Below are 19471 nucleotides of genomic sequence, written 5' to 3'. Positions count from 1 at the left end.
CTTGGGCAAACCAACATTTTGATGAGTGGAAAACATTTGATGATTTTAAAAAGAGTTTCTTAAATAAGTTTTGGTCTGAGACTGAACAGGGTAGAATAAAAAGTGAATTTTTAAATGGGCCTAGTTTCAGGGGCAGAAACCACTCAATGAAAGACTTTTGCAGGGATCAACTTAGGAAATTGGTGCATCTAGATAAACCCTTCGACGAAATGACGCAAATTGATGCCCTTAAAAGGAGGCTACCTGAAAGAATACAGTGGGAATTAGTGCATGGACCTGATGACTGTTTAGACCAGTTTCTAAAATATATAGACAAATTAGACAGGGCAATGGAGAGAAATGTGCAACAGTTTAGTAATGGAAACCATTACAGTGGGAGGTGGAATTCTGATTACCGTGGGGAGAACACTAAAAGGGACGATAGAGATTTTCGGAATGAACACCAATATGATAGAACAAGAGAGTACAATGCTAATGGGAGAGGGAGTAACTGGGAAAACAGCGGTGTAACTAGGAACAACAGATGGGAAGGTAACAACAGAATGAATGCAAATTGGAGGGCTGACAATAGAGGTAGACATCCGGAAAACTCCGATCCGCCTCAATGAGGGTCCACAGCTTTGGGGCGAACAGATTTAAATATAATAGGACCACTAACGTTCACACAAAACCCAATAGTGTAAATAACTGTACCATTAACAAACAGGTTAAAAACCCGGAATATCAAGTGAATTATATAAATTTTGATAAAAAATTTTGGGATGCTATGTGGCACAGTAGACCACCACAAAATAAACATAGAATAGATCAAAGTTCTGACCCAATTCTGGATGAGGAGATGTTAAATGATTTTTACAGCTTGGCAAAAAGGGGAGAGCAAGCTACTGATCAAGAGAGTAATAAATGTTTTAGTTCAGAATTGGAGGGGTTGTTCACACAAGAAGGTAATAGTGAATCAGCTGATGATATACCTAAGCAACAGGAAAAAGAATCAATCATAGAAAGTGAGAAACAGAGAGAAATAGATGAAACTGGCAGTAAAGTATACCATAGTAGTGATGATGTTAGTATTATTGATGTTAAAAGTATGGTAAGCAAACCAGAAGGTGAGTACAATGTTTTTATTGAAATAAATAATGAAGTGTTGAAACTTGATGATAGTTGTGGTGATGAATCAAAGGAATATGACAAGAATAATGAAGTGACAGCTGAAAATCAATTGCTGCATGTCTGTCCTGATGATTTAATGGTTAATCAAAGTGGTGATAACAAAAGTGAAAATATTGTGAAAGAATTAGATTTGTGTGATATCGAAAGTAAAGGAAGCTAATTTTTAGAAATTCTATGGAACCAGTATAATGAGAGTGGTAGTAGCGAAGTGTTTTGGTATCATCTAAGTGTAATTAGTAGAGTTTTATGCCCACACTGGTGCGAGAGTAAAAGAAAGAGTCTGAGTGAAAGGTACATAAACAGTAGGGAGATATTTTGTGTGCAGCCAAAGTGTGAATTTGACACTGGTAACTTAGAATCTGAAACTCAGGTAAACCCGATGAAGACTGAAAGGGAGGAAGTGGGTGGAAATTATAAAGAAATTGAAAAAGATTTATTATATGAAAGCCCTGAGGGGAAGGCAGACGAAAAGGAATTAGTCTGTCCATACATTAAAATAAGAGTCAATCAATTGGAAGGACACTGTCTTATTGATACAGGAAGCCCCATATGTGCAATATCAGAAAAGTTTAAAGATAAAATTAGAGATGGTAAGAATTTTGTAGAAATGCCGGTTGTAGGGGTAAAAATCAGAGGTGCCACTGGTAGGCAAAGCAATGTAGTTAAGAGTTTGAAACTGAAAATGTGGAGTTTGAGCAGGGCTGCCTTGTAGTCCCAAGGTTAGAAGAAAATATCATTTTTGGCATGGATTGGGTCTTAAAAGTGGGTGTAAGCTTCTCTTGGGAAGATAAGAGTGTTATAATTACTGAACCTGAGAAAAATAGTATTCTGAAAACAGAAATGTTCATCCTTAACTGTAGTAATTCTTGCAACCTTATCAAAGCTGTTGTAAGCGAGGTAGATAATCAACCCATAAGTGATAATACACCCTTTGACCTTATAAATGAACAAAATTTCGAAGAATTAGTCGAAGTCAAATTGAAGGAAGCTGTAAATCTAAGTGAAAGAAAAATCATTTAAGAGAAGTGTTATGGGAATTTCAGGATACATTTAGTGAGAGACCAGGGAAGGTAAAAGACTATCAGTGCAGACTTCAACTCAGAGAACATCATCCTTTCTTCTTAAAACCATATGGCATCCCATTCTCCAGGAAAAAAGATGTAGAAAGGGAAATCCAAAAAATGGAAACTTGGGGGATTACAGAAAGAAGTAGAAGTGCTTACAACAACCCATTAGTAGTTGTGTCTAAGAGAAATGGTGGGGTTAGACTTGTGCTTGACTCTAGGCACCTTAATAAGTTCTTGATTAGAGAAAATGACCATCCTGACAATATGGATGAACTTTTGCACAAATTTGATAATGTAAAATTTATTAGTAGCCTAGACTTGACATCTGGTTTTCACCAAATACCACTTGAACTTGATTCTAGGAAGTATACTGCCTTTTTGTATGGTGGAAAAATTACCAATATTGTGTTGTCCCTTTTGGATTGAAATGTATCTGTGGCTGAATTTATCAGAGCACTGGATTTTGTATTAGGTGATGAATTGTCTTCAAAATTAATAGTATATGTAGATGACATTCTTGTAACTGGAAAAACCTGGGAAGATCATCTAAACCTTTTGAGACAAGTCTGTTCAAAATTGAGGGAAGGGGGAATGACTGTAAAATTGGAAAAATGTTGTTTTGGAGTTAATGAACTGAAATTTTTGGGGCATAATATTTCAGAAAAGGGAATCTTACCTGATAAGGACGAACTTGAGGCCATTGTAAACTTCCCTACCCCCAAGAACAAAAAACAACTCAAGTCCTTTTTTGGTCTCACTGGATTCTAAAGAAAATTTCTTAGTACCCAAGCTTTAAATGCAATCTGCTTATGTAACTTACTAAATAAGAATACTGTTTGGGATTGGACACAAGAATGTCAGGATGCATTCGTGGAAATAAAACAACAACTGTCCCAAAGTCAGATGTTGTATAGACCTGTTATGTCGTTACCATTCTGTGTAATGACAGATAGTAGTGAGACAGGTTTAGGGGCACACTTGTTTCAAAACATAGAAGTAGAAGGAAAATGAGAACACCATTCTATTGCTTTTGCTAGCCGGGTTTTACAAAAGTATGATAAATCATATACAGTCGCAGAGAAGGAACTACTTGCCATCCACTGGGCATTTAATAAGTTTAAAAGTTATCTGTTAGGGCACAAGGTAATTGTTTTCCCTGACCATAAAGCTCTATCTTACATTCAGGAATGCAGACTCTATCATGACCGTATAACAAGGTGGGTTTTATTCCTTCAACAGTTTGACTATGAGATCAAATTTATTCAGGGTAAACATAATGTCATTGCAGATGCCCTTTCCAGACTACCAGTAGGTGCAGATGTTGAAAATACTTATGGAAAAGACGAGAAAGAGTTCAAACTTATGTACTTAAAGGGTGTAAAAAATGAAGCTGAATTACTGAAAATCTGTAATGATATTTGCAGAAACCAAAACCATGATGAAAATTGGAAGTTGGTTAAAAGTTATATAGGGAAAAAGGGAGGAGAAAAGGTAGATCAGTATTATAAAGTACAAAAAGGGATTTTGTTTAGGAGACCTAGACCTGACTTAGACAAATGGAAACTATGCTGGCCTGAGCAATGTATTGACACGTTAATCAGGTACATACATGAAAGCTTCGGACACTGCGGAGCAACAAAATGTATACAGAAGATACAGGAAAATGTATACTTCTATAATATCAGTAGGAGAGTGAAGAAAAAACTTGAAACCTGTGATCGTTGTCAGAGGGTAAAAGTGAGTAACCAGACTTCTAAAGGATTGATACAAAACATTGTACCAAATAAAAACCTTGAATTGACAGCTATTGATCTATATTGACCACTACCAAGATCAAGAGGAGGGTACAGTTACATCTTTGTTATAGTTTAAGTTTTCTCTAAATTTATAAAATTGTATACAATAAAGAGAGCAACCAGTAAACAAATTATCATCAAGCTGAAGAATCATTATTTCACAAATGTTGGTATACCCCACGCCATCATGTCTGATAATGGGTCACAGTTTACATCTAAATTATGGAAAATTTTTATTGAAGATACAGGAATAAAACATATTTTGATTTCGGTTTGTCACCCATCAAGTAACCCAGCAGAAAGGTACATGAGGGAACTTGGAAGGCTCTGCAGAACATACTGTAGTAAAAATCATGATAATTGGATTAAAAATGTTACTGACTTCGAGGATATAATGAACAGCCTACAGCATTCATCCACTGGTTTTTCACCTTATGAAGTAATGTTTAATAGACAACCTGCAAATTTGATTTCTGAGAATGTTGATTTCCCCTATTGTCAAACTATGACACCCCAGGAAAGAGAGACAGCTGTTAGGAACACTATGAAAAGGCAGGGAGAGGTAAGAAAATGGAGACATAATGCAAGAAGTAAAGGAGTGCAGTTCAGGACGGGAGATCTGGTTTTAGTAAAAACACAGGAAAAATCTAAATTGATGAGTTCTGAAATAAAGAAATTTTTCGACATCTATATAGGCCTCTTTGAAATCAAGGAAAACCCGCACCCTAATGCCTAAAGGCTAATCTACCCAAAATCCAGGATGTTATTTGGACTGCGCTATGTTACAGAGTTACAACTCTACAAACATGACCCATAAAATAGTCATTAATAAGTAAAATGCTGCTCGGAAAGGACTAGTTGACTGGCCCAACTCTATCACTTTATTGCTTTTTCAGTCAAGGAAAACTTCATGTCAAAGTGTGGGACTATGTCAACTGAAAGTATGAAGTAGATTTTGTGTATGTGAATTATGTCTGTATTAATGTCTCTTTGTTCTCTAATATACCCATTCATTAAATTTGGTATGAGGTTAGTGTGTCAGACTACGAACCAGTCTTCAGTGTCATAGTAATGTCTCTTAACAAAAACCAAAGTTAATGATGTGGACACTTTTAAAGTAATAAGATATGAATAATGATTGTGTGTAAGAAGACAAAACCTTGTCATTTGTAAGCTATGTCAGATGGAACATTATTTAATGGATAAAGCAAACTGGAGGTACTTGTCAGATTATGAGAGTGTGCACTGAAAGACCAGGCATATTATAGTGTGTTAAAAATATAGTGGATAGTCATGAAATTTAATTATGCAAATTAAGAATATATTGAGGTTTAGAGCATTATGGAGACAGATGTTGGTGTGTTACATTTGAAACCCCTGTGATGGATTGAAGATTATGTGATACTAATTTTGAAGTTTGTATTATGGGAGAATATTTTGTAATAGTTTAGATAATTTAAAGCTAAAGTGAATGAAGAGCTGTTAGGAATTTATCCCATACCCTGTTACACAATTTGAAATAATTTCTATTCATGGCAATATGCTATTCGAGCACAAGAGAGTGAATAAAAATGAAACACTGTTTAATAATTATGTAAAGTTAAGGTATAAATACTAACAATCTTACACAATTTAAGTGTAGAGTTTGTCATAGTTTGACCTATAAAGCTGACATAGAGGTACAATGTGAGGATACTGCAATGATAGTCACAATCATATATGGGACGTCTCAGCTACCTCATTATAAAGGAACATTAAGTCATAAATATGTAAACCAATCTGACTCTGAAAATACAGTGCTGATCACACATAATTTAATTTGCACTGGATCCACCATGTGATTATATTCATCACATATACATGAATTTTCCCTAAGAGGCAACCATTTAACATTGTGTATAAGTATTACAATATTATGAACTATGTCTATTTTATGTATGTGGTTAAAAGAACCTGATTATTTTAGAATAATGATTTCTTTAGATTTAATGGTTTTTTTGGGCACAAGCTATGCCATAAGGTATTTTATTGAAGCACTAATATTAAAAGATTGTGAGATGCATCATTTCACAGTTCACTTAATACATTCTGAGAAACCACTTATAATGTTAACTAAGATGCATTAAGTCAGTATTGAAGTAAACCTGAGTGTATACATATACTATATAATTATGTACCCATCTTAACGCGGCACTGCAGCTACCATGATCAATTAAATTTAAGGTGCCATATTTTATTGTTAGTTATAAACTCATTACACTTATTACTCAATACAGCCAATGCAACCTTCAAATTGTATATCTTGGAAAGTATATATATATATATATATATATATATATATATATATATATATATATATATATATAACTAAGATCACTCGGGAAACCAATTTTATTACTAACTTTCGGAACTGGAAATTTTATCATGATGTGTGTATTAGATTATTTTATTCCATAGTGACACACAATCAAATGCATGGACTTGTGTGTGGGGGGGGGGGGGATATTATAACAGTACGTAAAATCATGTATGTCAGTAATTTCTTTACATGTAATGTTTTATGTAAATATAGCCTTTGACTGCGAGTGTAACAACTAAGTGACGGTTATCTTTGGTCATGGGGGAAGGAGGGCGAGCTTTGAAGGTGGTGGTTGATGGTCTTTGGATCGGGAGCGGGGGTTGGAGGAGGTGGCGATATAGATGTGGTGTAAAACAATGTCTTATTTCATATTATTGTAGAAGTGTTAAATGTGAATAAATGAATTAAATACTGATGTGCAAAAATAATGTAACGTTTGCTCTCTAAAAACAAAAATACCACGTCGCCCTACAAACCAGTTAGACTCATCCAAACACAAAGAAAACCGCGGGAACATCGCAATGGAATCACCTCTAGACTTCACGAAGACAACAACGCAGCCATCGATATGAGTTAAGTACCAAACTGTTCGTACTTGTTAACGACCTCGGCCTATAAATTTGAATCTCCTGTAGTGCCTGAAGTCACCATCTTGACAAAGGAGTAGGACAACTTATAGCCTGTGAAAATCTTAGGAAGAGGTCCGTTAAAAAGTCCACGTGACTTTCTGTTCCCTACACACAAATCAATGTTGCAGCGATTCCGTTAGATGGGATTCCGAGCATTGCTTTCCAGGCCTTACGCCAGTGTTATGTACATAGTTTCTTTGTAGTGGGGATCGTACCATCAACTACCTCGTGACTAGTACCACGGGGGCGGTCTTTTAAAGTTGGAATATCAACCCTATTATCCAGATATGAACCCATGACTTCCATTTATACCATTATGTAAAGAAACGTTGACCGGAAAAGGCTTTGAATGCAACGAGAGATACGAGTATATGACAACGGTATGTGGGCATTTGCAGACATTTAGGATCTTACATCAGGGATGGTATCCTTTTAATGTGCAAATGTTTCGCAGAACGCATGGACCTACAAGGAACGTGCGTCAAAAAATGAATCATTTTTTTCTTAAAACCACTGTCTTTCGCCTTGGAAGTGAACAAACTCGACCCCATTCACCAGGAATATAATCTAAAAGAGAAATTGTTTGCTGGTGGCGCTTTGTGTGCAAGGAGTCTCGTCGTCGAGTGACTGCGAAAGAAATGCGACTGACTTGGACAGTTTGTTTAAAGCGGTGAACGACAGATTCTTGCAGACGTGGATAAATGTAACGTGGATGGGTAGGAGAAAAATTCATTGTGTCGTTCAAATACTAACTGACGCTGTCACGTCGATTAAATATCTACGCGTACAGTTGCATAATGACATGAAATGGATGGAACTCACAACGTCACTTGCGGAAAATACGAATGGCCGGTGGCAAGTTACTGGGAGAACTCGCGGACGTCATAACGCACCTACACTGAGGTGACAAAGGTCACGGGCCAGCGAAACGCACATTTACAAATGGTGGAACTCGAGGTGTATAAGACGGCAGTGCACTGACGGAGCTGTGATGGTCTGTACTCTGGCGATTCACGTGAAAAGGTGTCCGACGTGACATTTGGCCGCACGACGTGGGAGATTCGATGTCGGAAACCGTTAGGGAATTCAATGTTCCGAGATTCAAAACGCCAGGCTTGCGCTCACAATGCCACATTTCAGACACCACCTCTCACCACCGGCAGCGCCTTGGCCGACGGCCTTCACTCCACGACCGAAAGTAGCGGCGTTTGTCCAGAGCTATCAGTGCTAAGAGACAAGCAGCTCTGCTTAAAATAACCGCAGAAATCAATGTGGGACGTACAACGAAAGTATCAGTTAGGACAATACGACGAAATTTTGTGTTAAGGGGCTATGCAAACGACTGATGGGTGACAGCGCGTCGTCGCTCTGAAGCGCCTCTCCTGGGCTCCTGACCACATCGGTTTAACCCTTGACGACAGGAAGACCGCGTCCTGGTCAGATGGATACCGGTTCCAGTGGGTAAGCGCTGATAATAGGGTTCCAGTGTGGCACACACCCCACGCAACAACAAGGCACTGTGCAAGTCACATAGTGGTGTCGGTTATGTTTACATGGAATGGACTGGCCCTTTGGCCCAAATGAACCGATGACTAACTGCAAACGATTGCGTTCGGCTACTTGGACACCATCTGGAGCCATTCACGGACTTCATGGTCCCAAACAACGAAGACATTTTTATGGATGATAACGCGCCATTTTACCAGGCTCACAACTGCTCGCGATTTCTCTGAAGAATATTCTGGAGAGTTCGAGCGAATGATCTGGGCAGCCAGATAGGCCGGCATGAATCCCATCGAAAATGTATGGGCTAAAATCGAGAGGTCAGTTCGCGCACGAAATCCTGCACCACCAACAATTTCGCAATTGAGGACGGCTAGAGAGCCAGCATGGCTCACTATTTCTGCAGGGCACTTGCAACGACTTTTTGAGTCCATGTGATGTCGATTTGCTCCGCTGTGCCGGGCAAAAGAATGTCCGACCCGACATAAGGAGGTATCGCACGATTTTCGTCACCTCAGCGTATAAGGGAGACTGCGCACAGAATGCTTGTGCGATCCATTTTGGGTCCTGCTCGAGTATTTGGGATCCTTACCAAGTCGGATTACTGGAAGACAGCGAAGAAATTCTGAGTCGTGGTGTTACATTTGTTTCATCTCGGTTCGATCAGTACAAGCCTCTCACGGACATCTTCCATCAGTTTAGATAGGAAATTTTTTTGAGAAACGCTATGGAGGAATTTCAGAGAACCAAGATTTTCGACAGACTGGTCAACGACTCCGCTACCTCAAATGTCAATCCTGCGTACAGACCACGAGGGAAAAAAGTTACGCATGTTAGGGTTCATACAGACACATACTGACATACTATTTTCTGTCGCTCCATTTGCGAGGTCAACAGAAAACGTTAAGACTAACACTGTGAAAGGTCTCTGTTGGATTCCTTTCATGTTAATTTCTTAAATCTGTTGTCATTTACGGCATAAATTCCTCTTCTAAATTTACTGTGGTGTTTCCTACTATCTGGGAGGAGATTGAGCAGTGGAACGTGTTACTTTTACACATAAACAAGAACGATCTGTCACACTACTACACTTTAAAACACAGTTTATATGTAATTCATGTCACACAGTCTCATACGGAACCTACATCCGATTTCTTTTATATACTGTATATGATAAGATACTGTCATCCCCCTTCCCTTCTGTGTGAGAGGATGAATGAGCAAATGTATTTCTAGTTGCGTGCTTGAGGGTAGCAGACAAGCCTATCTGCTAGAGAACAGTAGGACCAACGTCGGAACAGGTAGCTATGCTTTCTAAAAGCAGAGACGTTTCTATTCTTAGTATGGTCCTGTCCGTCCCGTGTCATGTTGCTATAGGAAGCTGGTCACTTCCGTTTGTATCGTTTAAGCACGCTCGCTAGTCGTCCAGGTCAGTATGTCCGCGGCGAGCGTCTGTAATGGCAAGATCTCCGGCTAAGCGCGTGTCTGCAAAGTCCGTAGGACAACGAATTTCTTAAGATCAGCCTAACTGAAAATTTAATCACCTTTATTTCAGGTTTAGCTCTAAAATATCTAATGTTATCTTAAATTGCAACGCAGTGTATTTCGAGTGTGAAGTTCAGAATATCTTCCAGTAGTTGCTTTGTCACTACTTTATGAGTAAAGTGGAACCACGTGTTGATCAGTAACTCTAACTAAGATCATCAATCTTAAATGCGAATGTGCGTGAGATTACAACGTCTCGGCTTGACAATATTTTTCAATATAGCAACTTTTCTTTATGTTCAACCCACGTGGGGTGTACTTTGTGAAACCAGTACCACGTGCTTATACAATTGTTTGACCCATCAGGTTAATAGTAAGACGATAGTAACCAGTTCGAGGTTTTTCTTTTGTAAATTGCTTTTCGATCTAATTTTAAAAAATGGCTCTGAGCACTATGGGACTCAACATCTTAGGTCAAAAGTCCCCTAGAACTTAGAACTACTTAAACCTAACTAACCTAAGGACATCACACACACCCATGCCCGAGGCAGGATTCGAACCTGCGACCGTAGCAGCCCCCGGTTCCGGACTGCAGCGCCAGAACCGCACGGCCACCGCGGCCGGCGATCTAATTTATTTTAATTATCTAAATTATTGTGGAGTTACACTCTTTGTGTAAACCAAGTTGACCACGTGAAGCATGTGGTGTAGTCATCAAAGTAGCCCTAAAGTATTCTTTTCGGGAAGATTTCACGGAGAGTTAGTATGAAGTACACGACGGACAGGATTTCGCTACGAACGTAACTTCTTTGGGTGAAAATTGAATCGCTTGGTTGTGGTTAATTTCATCTTGGATATGTTTCAACGTTCTTCGCGTGTTATTTTATGAATCCAGTGTTGTATGCAGTCTCCCAATCTTGGGTCCATATTTGATGCATTCCGTAAGATTACAAACTCACATTTTCACAATCCTAAATAAGGCACCAGTTTAGTTATGACTCAAGTTTAATATGCTGAAATTTCAGTGATTAATCTTAAAATAAATTTCCAAATGTAAACTGATTTATTTCTTTTTATTTAAGTTCTTTTTGTCGTATGACTATTAAAAGATTATAATTAATGTTAGTCTGGTTCGGAATTTGGTAAGCTAGACTGGGTACCTAGTGAGAAAGTTTCTCAGTAATTCAAGATTAACTTCCCCAGACAGCTCACAAGTTTTAACCCACTTTTATGGTCTTGAATAGCAGTACCGCTTACAGAGTAAATTAATTACAGAGTAATTTCAGCATATTAAACTTGATTCATAACTAAACTGGTGCCTTATTTAGGATTGTGAAAATGTGAGTTTGTAATCTTACGGAATACATCAAACCTGAAATAAAGGTGATTAAATTTTCAGTTAGGCTGATCTTAAGAAATTCGTTGTCCTACGGACTTTGCAGACACGCGCTTAGCCGGAGATCTTGCCATTACAGACGCTCGCCGCGGACATACTGACCTGGACGACTAGCGAGCGTGCTTAAACGATACAAACGGAAGTGACCAGCTTCCTATAGCAACATGACACGGGACGGACAGGACCATACTAAGAATAGAAACGTCTCTGCTTTTAGAAAGCATAGCTACCTGTTCCGACGTTGGTCCTACTGTTCTCTAGCAGATAGGCTTGTCTGCTACCCTCAAGCACGCAACTAGAAATACATTTGCTCATTCATCCTCTCACACAGAAGGGAAGGGGGATGACAGTATCTTATCATATACAGTATATAAAAGAAATCGGATGTAGGTTCCGTATGAGACTGTGTGACATGAATTACATATAAACTGTGTTTTAAAGTGTAGTAGTGTGACAGATCGTTCTTGTTTATGTGTAAAAGTAACACGTTCCACTGCTCAATCTCCTCCCAGATAGTAGGAAACACCACAGTAAATTTAGAAGAGGAATTTATGCCGTAAATGACAACAGATTTAAGAAATTAACATGAAAGGAATTCAACAGAGACCTTTCAACTGGTGCGAAATAAACCCCCCCACCATGAACTGTGCAGTGGCGTGCGGGAGTTGTGTACACATACAGAAATAAATGTACAGTAATGACCATTGAAACTGCGACAAAATGAAGGTCGCATGCAACAAATATCGATCTGGCGTGAAACGCACTACATGCCTGGATATGCAAATAATGAGCCTTTCAACGGAAACGCTAAAAGTAGAGTGGACCAACGACATCTACATTCTGTATTACGTAGTGTGTTTCTCATTTCATCCACATATGCATCTATACTGTGCAAACCACTGCGAAGTGCATGGCTGAGGGTATTTACCACTGTAGCGGTTATTAGGGTCTCTTCGAGGTCATTCACATAAGGAGCAAGGGAACAATGACTGATTGACCTATACGTAAGGGTTTTAGTATATTCATAGAGTCTTCTCTTAATGTTAGTTCTTGGAACTTTGCAAGTAGGCTTTCAACAGTTACTTTGTGCGTCTGTGTTTAAGAGTCTGACAATTCAATTTTTCCAACATCTCCGTGACGCTTTCCTAGAAGTCAAATAAATTGTCACCATTCGTGCTGCAGTTTATATACGTGTTTGTTACGGGTCCCACACAACTTAAGCCGCACGAGTGTTTTGAAAGCAGTTTCACAGAGACTGCATTTTTCTGTCCACCTCGGTAACTGCACGGTTAGCGAGTCGGTTTGCACGCAACAGCGCCCGGGTTCAACTATCGGCTGGGTCGGAGATTTTCTCCGTTCAGGGACTGGATGCTGTCGGTATCGTCATAATTGACATTATATTAATGACATGGCCGAATAGGCACGGGCCGAAAGCCAATAAACTGATAAAAGTTGCATTTTTCTTGTATACTATCAATGAATTGAAGTCTATCAGCTGCTTTACCGAAGGCAAAGTCTATCTGACCGAACCGTTTTGTATCCCTCAAAATTCCTATACCCACGCACTCGTATGAATTGACTCCAGTTCTGACTCGTTCGTGTTGTAGTCAGAAAATATTACATCTCTTAGTTTTGTGAACTGTACTACTATACATTTCTGAACATTTGAGGCAACCCGCTAATCTTCGCATCATTCTGAAATGTTTTGAAGGAATTGTATTTGAATGTTGGCTGCTACTGAGAAGATCGTGGTATGTCTCATAGGAGCAGAAGAAAACGAAAACGAAGAAGAAGAAGAAGCATCGACTAGAAAATGTCAGAATCCGTCGTTCAAATTACTGTGGCCTGCAGTTTATCGTTCCACAATATTGCTGCTTCCTTTGGTGGGGCTCTCACGAAAGTCATGCGAATATGGAATCAGTGGCTGCAGGGTGGCCATGCTCAGAGCCAAGCAGGATCTCAACGGCCCCGAACGGCTAGCGACTGAGGGGTCAGAGATACTGCTCGATAGGTTGTGCGGTGTCTCGAGTCAGGAAATAGACTTGTCTGCACCTGGAGTAGCATCCACGTGGACAATGCGACGTTTGGAGCACCAAGGACAGTTGGCATTATTGCAGCCTCCTTGACGTGGCAGCAGAGGGACGCCGATGCGGCGGTGGTAGTCCAACCACAGAAGACACTAGAGCGGCACGACGGTTCTCTTCATACAATACAGTATCCCGATGAAGACACCGCTGCGTGGGGGTTCTGACAACCAGGGAACACTGCAAGACTACATTCGTCACACGCGCTCAGTAGGTGGTGACTTGCTATGTGGGAGCACTATTGACTGAACACGACAACCTGTACCACGCACTGCCGCTAATATGGACAACGACTGATACCTTTCTGATATGTCGCGACCGTTGGCTGTGCTGTATGTGGGAGGTGCTTCAACACGATAACGGAAGACCGCATGTTCTGAACCGAGAAGGTGTTATGCGGCGCCTTTGGCGACACATCCTCCAGACTTACCACTCACTGATACGTCCGGTCAGTGGTTGCCAAGTGTGCGACACGCCACCGTCTCCAATCACTACGAGTGATGAATTATGGCACAGACTTGAAGCAGCAGGGAATTACTTACATGTGACTATTGTATAAGTTCAGTTCGACTCAATGCACAACCGGTTTACAGCCACTGTTGCTGCCAGAGGTGGCAGCCGTGTGCATTAAATTTCGCAGTCAGTACATCTCCAAATCAGCGTTCCTCCTACTGTAGTGCATGCGCACAAGTAAAATTTCGTCATATGCTATCTTACTGGTACTGCAATTTTACTGGCCGACATAGTACCGCGAGATTATAATTAAAGTGCAGACACTCACACTGGTCTGGGTTGTAAATTCGTATGACAGAGAAACTTTGTAGGTATTCTAATGCGTCAGTGCAAAACCGATTTACTTTGTAAAAAATTAAATTCGGTTTTGGTCACCAGGTGCAGATCGGGTACTGTGAATGCAAGAAAGACGTAAGGAAGTGTTTCCATATGTAATTGATTATGAACGGGACATGAGAAGAAAAGGTCAAACAAATTAGAAAGGTATAATGTTGATTTTGTTATTAACAGCCACTGATAGAATTTGTTCAGTATGAGCACCGGGCGATAGACAAGATGCTGAATCCGTAAAACAGCGTAATCAGCAGTTGCTAACAGCAGTTCCAGTGGAATCCGAGCAATGTGTTCCTATATACTGGTCCTCGAATCAGGTTGAGAGTAAACATGTCCCTTGTAAACGCATTCTTGTAGATATCCCCAGAGTCAAATATCATACGGATTCAGATCAGATGATCTTGCACACGATGCACCCGGAAAACCTCTGGAGATGAACGTTCGTGGAAGATTGCATTAAGCAGCTCTTTTACTGATCACGCAATATGTGGTGTCGCCCCATCTTGAATGAGAACAGTGCTTTCCACGCAGGTGCTCTCTTCCAGACCAGGAATCACATGCTGTGCAACGACGTCTCGATAACGTGCAGAACTCGTGATGTTCCTGACAGGGTCTGACACAGTCTGGGTGTATTCTCTTCAAAGAAGAACGGACCGAGAATAAAGATGCTTACGGATACACACCACACAGTCGCATGTAGTGCGTGCAATTGCACAACATGCGGTTTAACAGTGACTTACAGCGGGATAGGACGGCATCCTCTTCCAGGTATCACACCAAACTCGCACATGTTTTCGAATTTCCTTATCATGTTCTTTGAAGCTTTTATTGATATCTGGCCTCTCCTCACTTCTTTCAATCGGCGATATTTTCTCAACGCACTGCAATTCCTACCACTCACATAAAACAGTTTCACTAAGAGCGCACAGTCTCTCTTCTCGATGGCCACACTGTTTTCTTTAAATTTATTTTCTTTCGGGGTGTGACCATACAGCCGTCTCAATAGTCGAATGTTAGCTGCGACGAAACGAACGTAAGGGCAACACATCAGCCAATCTCTGAGCGGAGAAAATCTCCGACCTGATCAGGAATGGAACCCGGGTCCCTTCTGGTAGCTGTTCGACGCACTGGTCGCGGAGATACCGAGGTCGACGTAACCGTACTCTTCACTCACGTTATGGCTTGTCTGTGTCAAATGACAGCGGACTGTCTTACCGCCATACAAACAATGTCCAGTGCCAAATTTGTACCACGTGGCCAAAATCGGAACTATTTTTTTTTTTCGAGCGTAAATCCCTCCAACATTAAGGCATTAGCGTAACTACCGAGTTTCGGTGCCACACGTCAGTTTCGCGAGTATAGCGGCCCGGTAGATGTGACCCCGTGCAGAAGTTGACCGCGCCCGTGTCTGTGCGGCAGGTGCGACTAGGCTGAGACGATGGCGCCGCCCCCGCGGCGGTACTCGGCGGCGGCGACGGCGGCGCGCATCGCGGCCGCCTTCGGGCCGGGCATGGCGTACATCCTGCTGGTGCGGCTCACCATCCAGCTGTCCAGGCCCGACATCACCGACTCGTGGCAGCGGCCGCAGGACGTGCGCGTGCCGCGTGACAGCTACGACGTGGTGGTGGTGGGCGGCGGGTCGGCGGGGGCCACGCTGGCGGCGCGCCTCTCCGAGGTGCAGGGCTGGCGGGTGCTTCTGCTGGAGGCGGGCGGCGACGAACCGCCGCTCGCCGACGTGCCGCTCATGTTCCCCGCGCTGCAGCTGTCGCCGCTGGACTGGAGGCCAGTAGCCCGCGCACAGTGGCTCCTCGCTGGCGCCCTATCGCTCTCCCTGCGTCTCGCATCTACCTACTGAGCACTTCAAATCAGCATTAACACCAGCCCCCCACTAACAACGTTTTGACTGTATCAGGACTCCGTCAGGAGTTGCGTGCACCGCGACCTCCACACCAGTATTAATAACACAACGAGGGTCAGCACTGGTCGTTCGAGCAGAAATCCTTATTCTTTCTTTCTTTCACTGGTGCCATGTCCCGCGTTGACGCAGGGTCGGCATTGTTAGCAACAGATTTGGCAAGGTTAGTGGAAAGGGGTGGCCGGATGCCTTTCGTGCCGCCACCCTGTACCCCTGCCGTCTGCGTTTAGTGTAATTCGTGGAAAGGTGCGAACGTGTTCAGATGTCTGCGAGTCGTGTAACTGAGGCGGAACGTGGGGACCAGCCCGGTATTCACCTAGTGGGATGTGGAAAACCGCTTAAAAACCACATCCAGACTGGCCGGCGCACTGACCCTCGTCGTTAGTCCGCCGGGTGGATTCGACCCGGGGCCGGCGCGCCTACCCGAGTCCAGGAAGCAGCGCGTTAGCGCGCTCGGCTAACCTGGCGGGTACAAGTCCTTATTACCGTTGCAAATCTATTTCAGTCACTGCGTGGTCCTTAGTGCTATTATAAAAGCCCTGTGGACTTATAAATAGAAACAGTAAAACTGCAGTATCTACACATCACCAACGAACGATATTTGTCAGACCGGCAGTTGAATTTGTACCTTCGGTCTGTCATTGATGTAAGCAGATCTTGCAGTTTTACTGTTTGTCTTTACAAGTCCACAGGGCTTTAATACTAGCACTGATATGGTCACGCAGTGATTGAAACCGATTTGCAACAGTAATAGAGATTTGTAGTTCAACGACCAATGCTGACCGTCCTGTTATTAATACGTTTTGATTTTCAAATCCACAACTCTCGTGGTTATATAGGGCTTTCCAGTGGGATCTTTACAACCTTGATTCTAAGACAATGGAAACATCGCACCACGAAGGAATTATCCAAGTGAAGAGGAAACCGGCAGATATGATGTATATTTACAAACAAATGATTAAAATGTCAGAAAATTTGATGATTAATTCGAGAGAAGCAGTTCACAAAGTGTTCAAGATATTTCAAATTCAACGATCAATGCTGACCGACCTGTTGTTATTAAAACGTTTTCATTGCCAAATCCACAACTGCAGAAGGATCTTTGGTCCATATCTGGCGCTTATGCAACCAGTTATTCGCCTTGGCACTGACTGATAGCGTTTTTGGATGTCCTTCTGGGGGAAGTGACAAGGGGCTCAGTTCGAAGCGGGACTCACTGCTGAAGAGGTCTACGCTCCATTCAGTGAGGTTCCAAGCTGCGGACGTGTCCGGAGGCGTCCCGGACAACTGCACTGGGATGCGAACTTGACTGTCGGTCCTCATACGGCCCGACAAACAGCAATCACGTTCTGGGGTGCCCTTTATTTCCGTAGCAGAACCTCTTTCACTGTCATCCGAGGCATTCTCACAGCACTGTGGTACGTCGACGATATTCTACGCCCCATTTCGTTACTCTTCATGGCAAGCCATCCTGGGCTTACATTCCAGCAAGATAATGCCCGACCGCACACGGCGTTGGATTCTACTGCTCGTCTTCGCCCTTGACAAACCCTAACTTGGTGAACAAGGTCGCCGAATTTCTCTCCAATTGAGAAAGTTTGGAGCAGGCAGGGCCCTCCGACCAGCTCGGGACTTTAACGATCTAGCACACGAGTTCGAGAGAATTTGGCACGATGTCTCTAGAAGAATATGCAACAACACTGCCAATCAAATCCGAGCTGAATAACTGCTACCATAAGGGCCAAAGGTCGTCATTTTCGTGAATAACTAAAAATAAGCAGGGAAAAATGTACAGGGTTTTTTGAATATTATGCCGCAACCCGCACCTTTCTACGTGTTCCCATTTCGGAAATATATGTAATCAAAGTTGTAAAAATCATTTATAGGACATTGGATATTTTACGTGGCCTTTGTGGGGGAGGAGGGTGCAGCAAATGCTTCACTTCCATTTATCTGACATTCAGATCCCTCCCGCCGTAGTTTGCTCGGCACTGATTTGTTCAGCTTAAAAGTTTGCTTTCACGGTTCGTTACCTTTTCCGCCTACACTAGAAATGCTTTCTCCTTCTCTCCACCAATTAATGTATTGCTGGAATGAATTTTTTCACTCTTCTGAGGCAGATTAAAACTGCGTGCCGGACGGAGACTCGAACACGGGACCTTTGCCTTTCGCGAACAAGTGCTCTGCTGACTGAACCACCCAAGCACATCTCAGGATCCGTCCTCACAGCTTTACTTGCGCCAGAACTTCCTCTCTTACCTTCCAAACTTCAGAGAAGCTCTCCTGCGAAACCGACGGGAATAGCACTGCTGGAAGGAGGATACTTCGGAGATGTGGTTCAGCCACAGCCTGGAGGATGTTTGGAAGGTAGGAGATGAGGTACTGGCGGAAGTAAAGCTGTGGGAAGGGGTCGTCAGTCATGTTTGGCCAGCTGAGTTGACGGAGCACTCACCTGCAAAAGGCAACGGTCCCGAGTTCGAGTCTCGGTGCGGCACACGGCTTTATTCTGCCAGGAAGTTTCAAATTTAAGCTGTTAACTGCAGACTCGGCCTGTCTGGTGGCAACGCGCGTCTACATTAACTGGAGCGTAGCAGCGACTTGCCAGCTGCTGCGGCCACTAGCAGAAGTACGTGGTGAGCGGTCGGTCTGCCCGCAGGTTCCAGACAGAGCCGTCGGGCGAGTACTGCCTGGCGATGCGCGGCTCCCGCTGCAACTGGCCGCGCGGCCGCGTGCTGGGCGGCTCCAGCGCGCTCAACGCCATGCTGTACGTGCGGGGCAACCGGCGCGACTACGACCGCTGGGCGCAGCTGGGCAACCCGGGCTGGAGCTACGACGAGGTGCGCCGGCTGCCGGAAGGCTCTGGCCGGCCGGGCGCGGCGCGGCGGCTGCGCCTACCTCCACCCCACCTCGTCCTCTCCCCTGCCTGGGCACTCCGCTCCTGCCAACTTCTCGCGCTCCCTCCACTTCCTTCAGGCATACATCCCCACCTTGCCTTCCGCATACGGCTGGCTTCCACCATACGGGTCCCTCGTCCTTGCTCTCACTGAACGCTTCCCTATACGCTACACTATCACAAACTTCACTTCAACAATCCCATTGTTCGGTATATTTATTTTCCAATCCTGGTATGCTGTCACATATACCAAGATAAAACCCAACAACCCATCTTCTACACGCACTCCATAACCTCTGCCATTAGATCTCCAATCAACGGGCTCTCC

At 42.8% G+C, this 19471-nt stretch overlaps 1 protein-coding gene across 2 annotated transcripts in view; it reads left to right on the top strand.

The window, feature by feature from the left end:
• Positions 1 to 19471, top strand: part of LOC126284824 (glucose dehydrogenase [FAD, quinone]-like) — an 87057-nt gene that overhangs the window by 24034 nt on the left and 43552 nt on the right. For both annotated transcript variants that reach the window (XM_049984036.1, XM_049984035.1), the window contains exons 2-3: positions 15755 to 16117; positions 18907 to 19087. In XM_049984036.1, the coding sequence (XP_049839993.1) occupies positions 15774 to 16117; positions 18907 to 19087 (525 nt within the window). In that variant the 5' untranslated portion in view covers positions 15755 to 15773. The remainder of the gene's footprint in view (positions 1 to 15754; positions 16118 to 18906; positions 19088 to 19471) is intronic.

This window comes from Schistocerca gregaria, chromosome 8, assembly GCF_023897955.1.
Source record: "Schistocerca gregaria isolate iqSchGreg1 chromosome 8, iqSchGreg1.2, whole genome shotgun sequence".
Classification (NCBI taxonomy): domain Eukaryota; kingdom Metazoa; phylum Arthropoda; class Insecta; order Orthoptera; family Acrididae; genus Schistocerca; species Schistocerca gregaria.
This window is presented reverse-complemented; position numbering and strand designations above follow the sequence as displayed.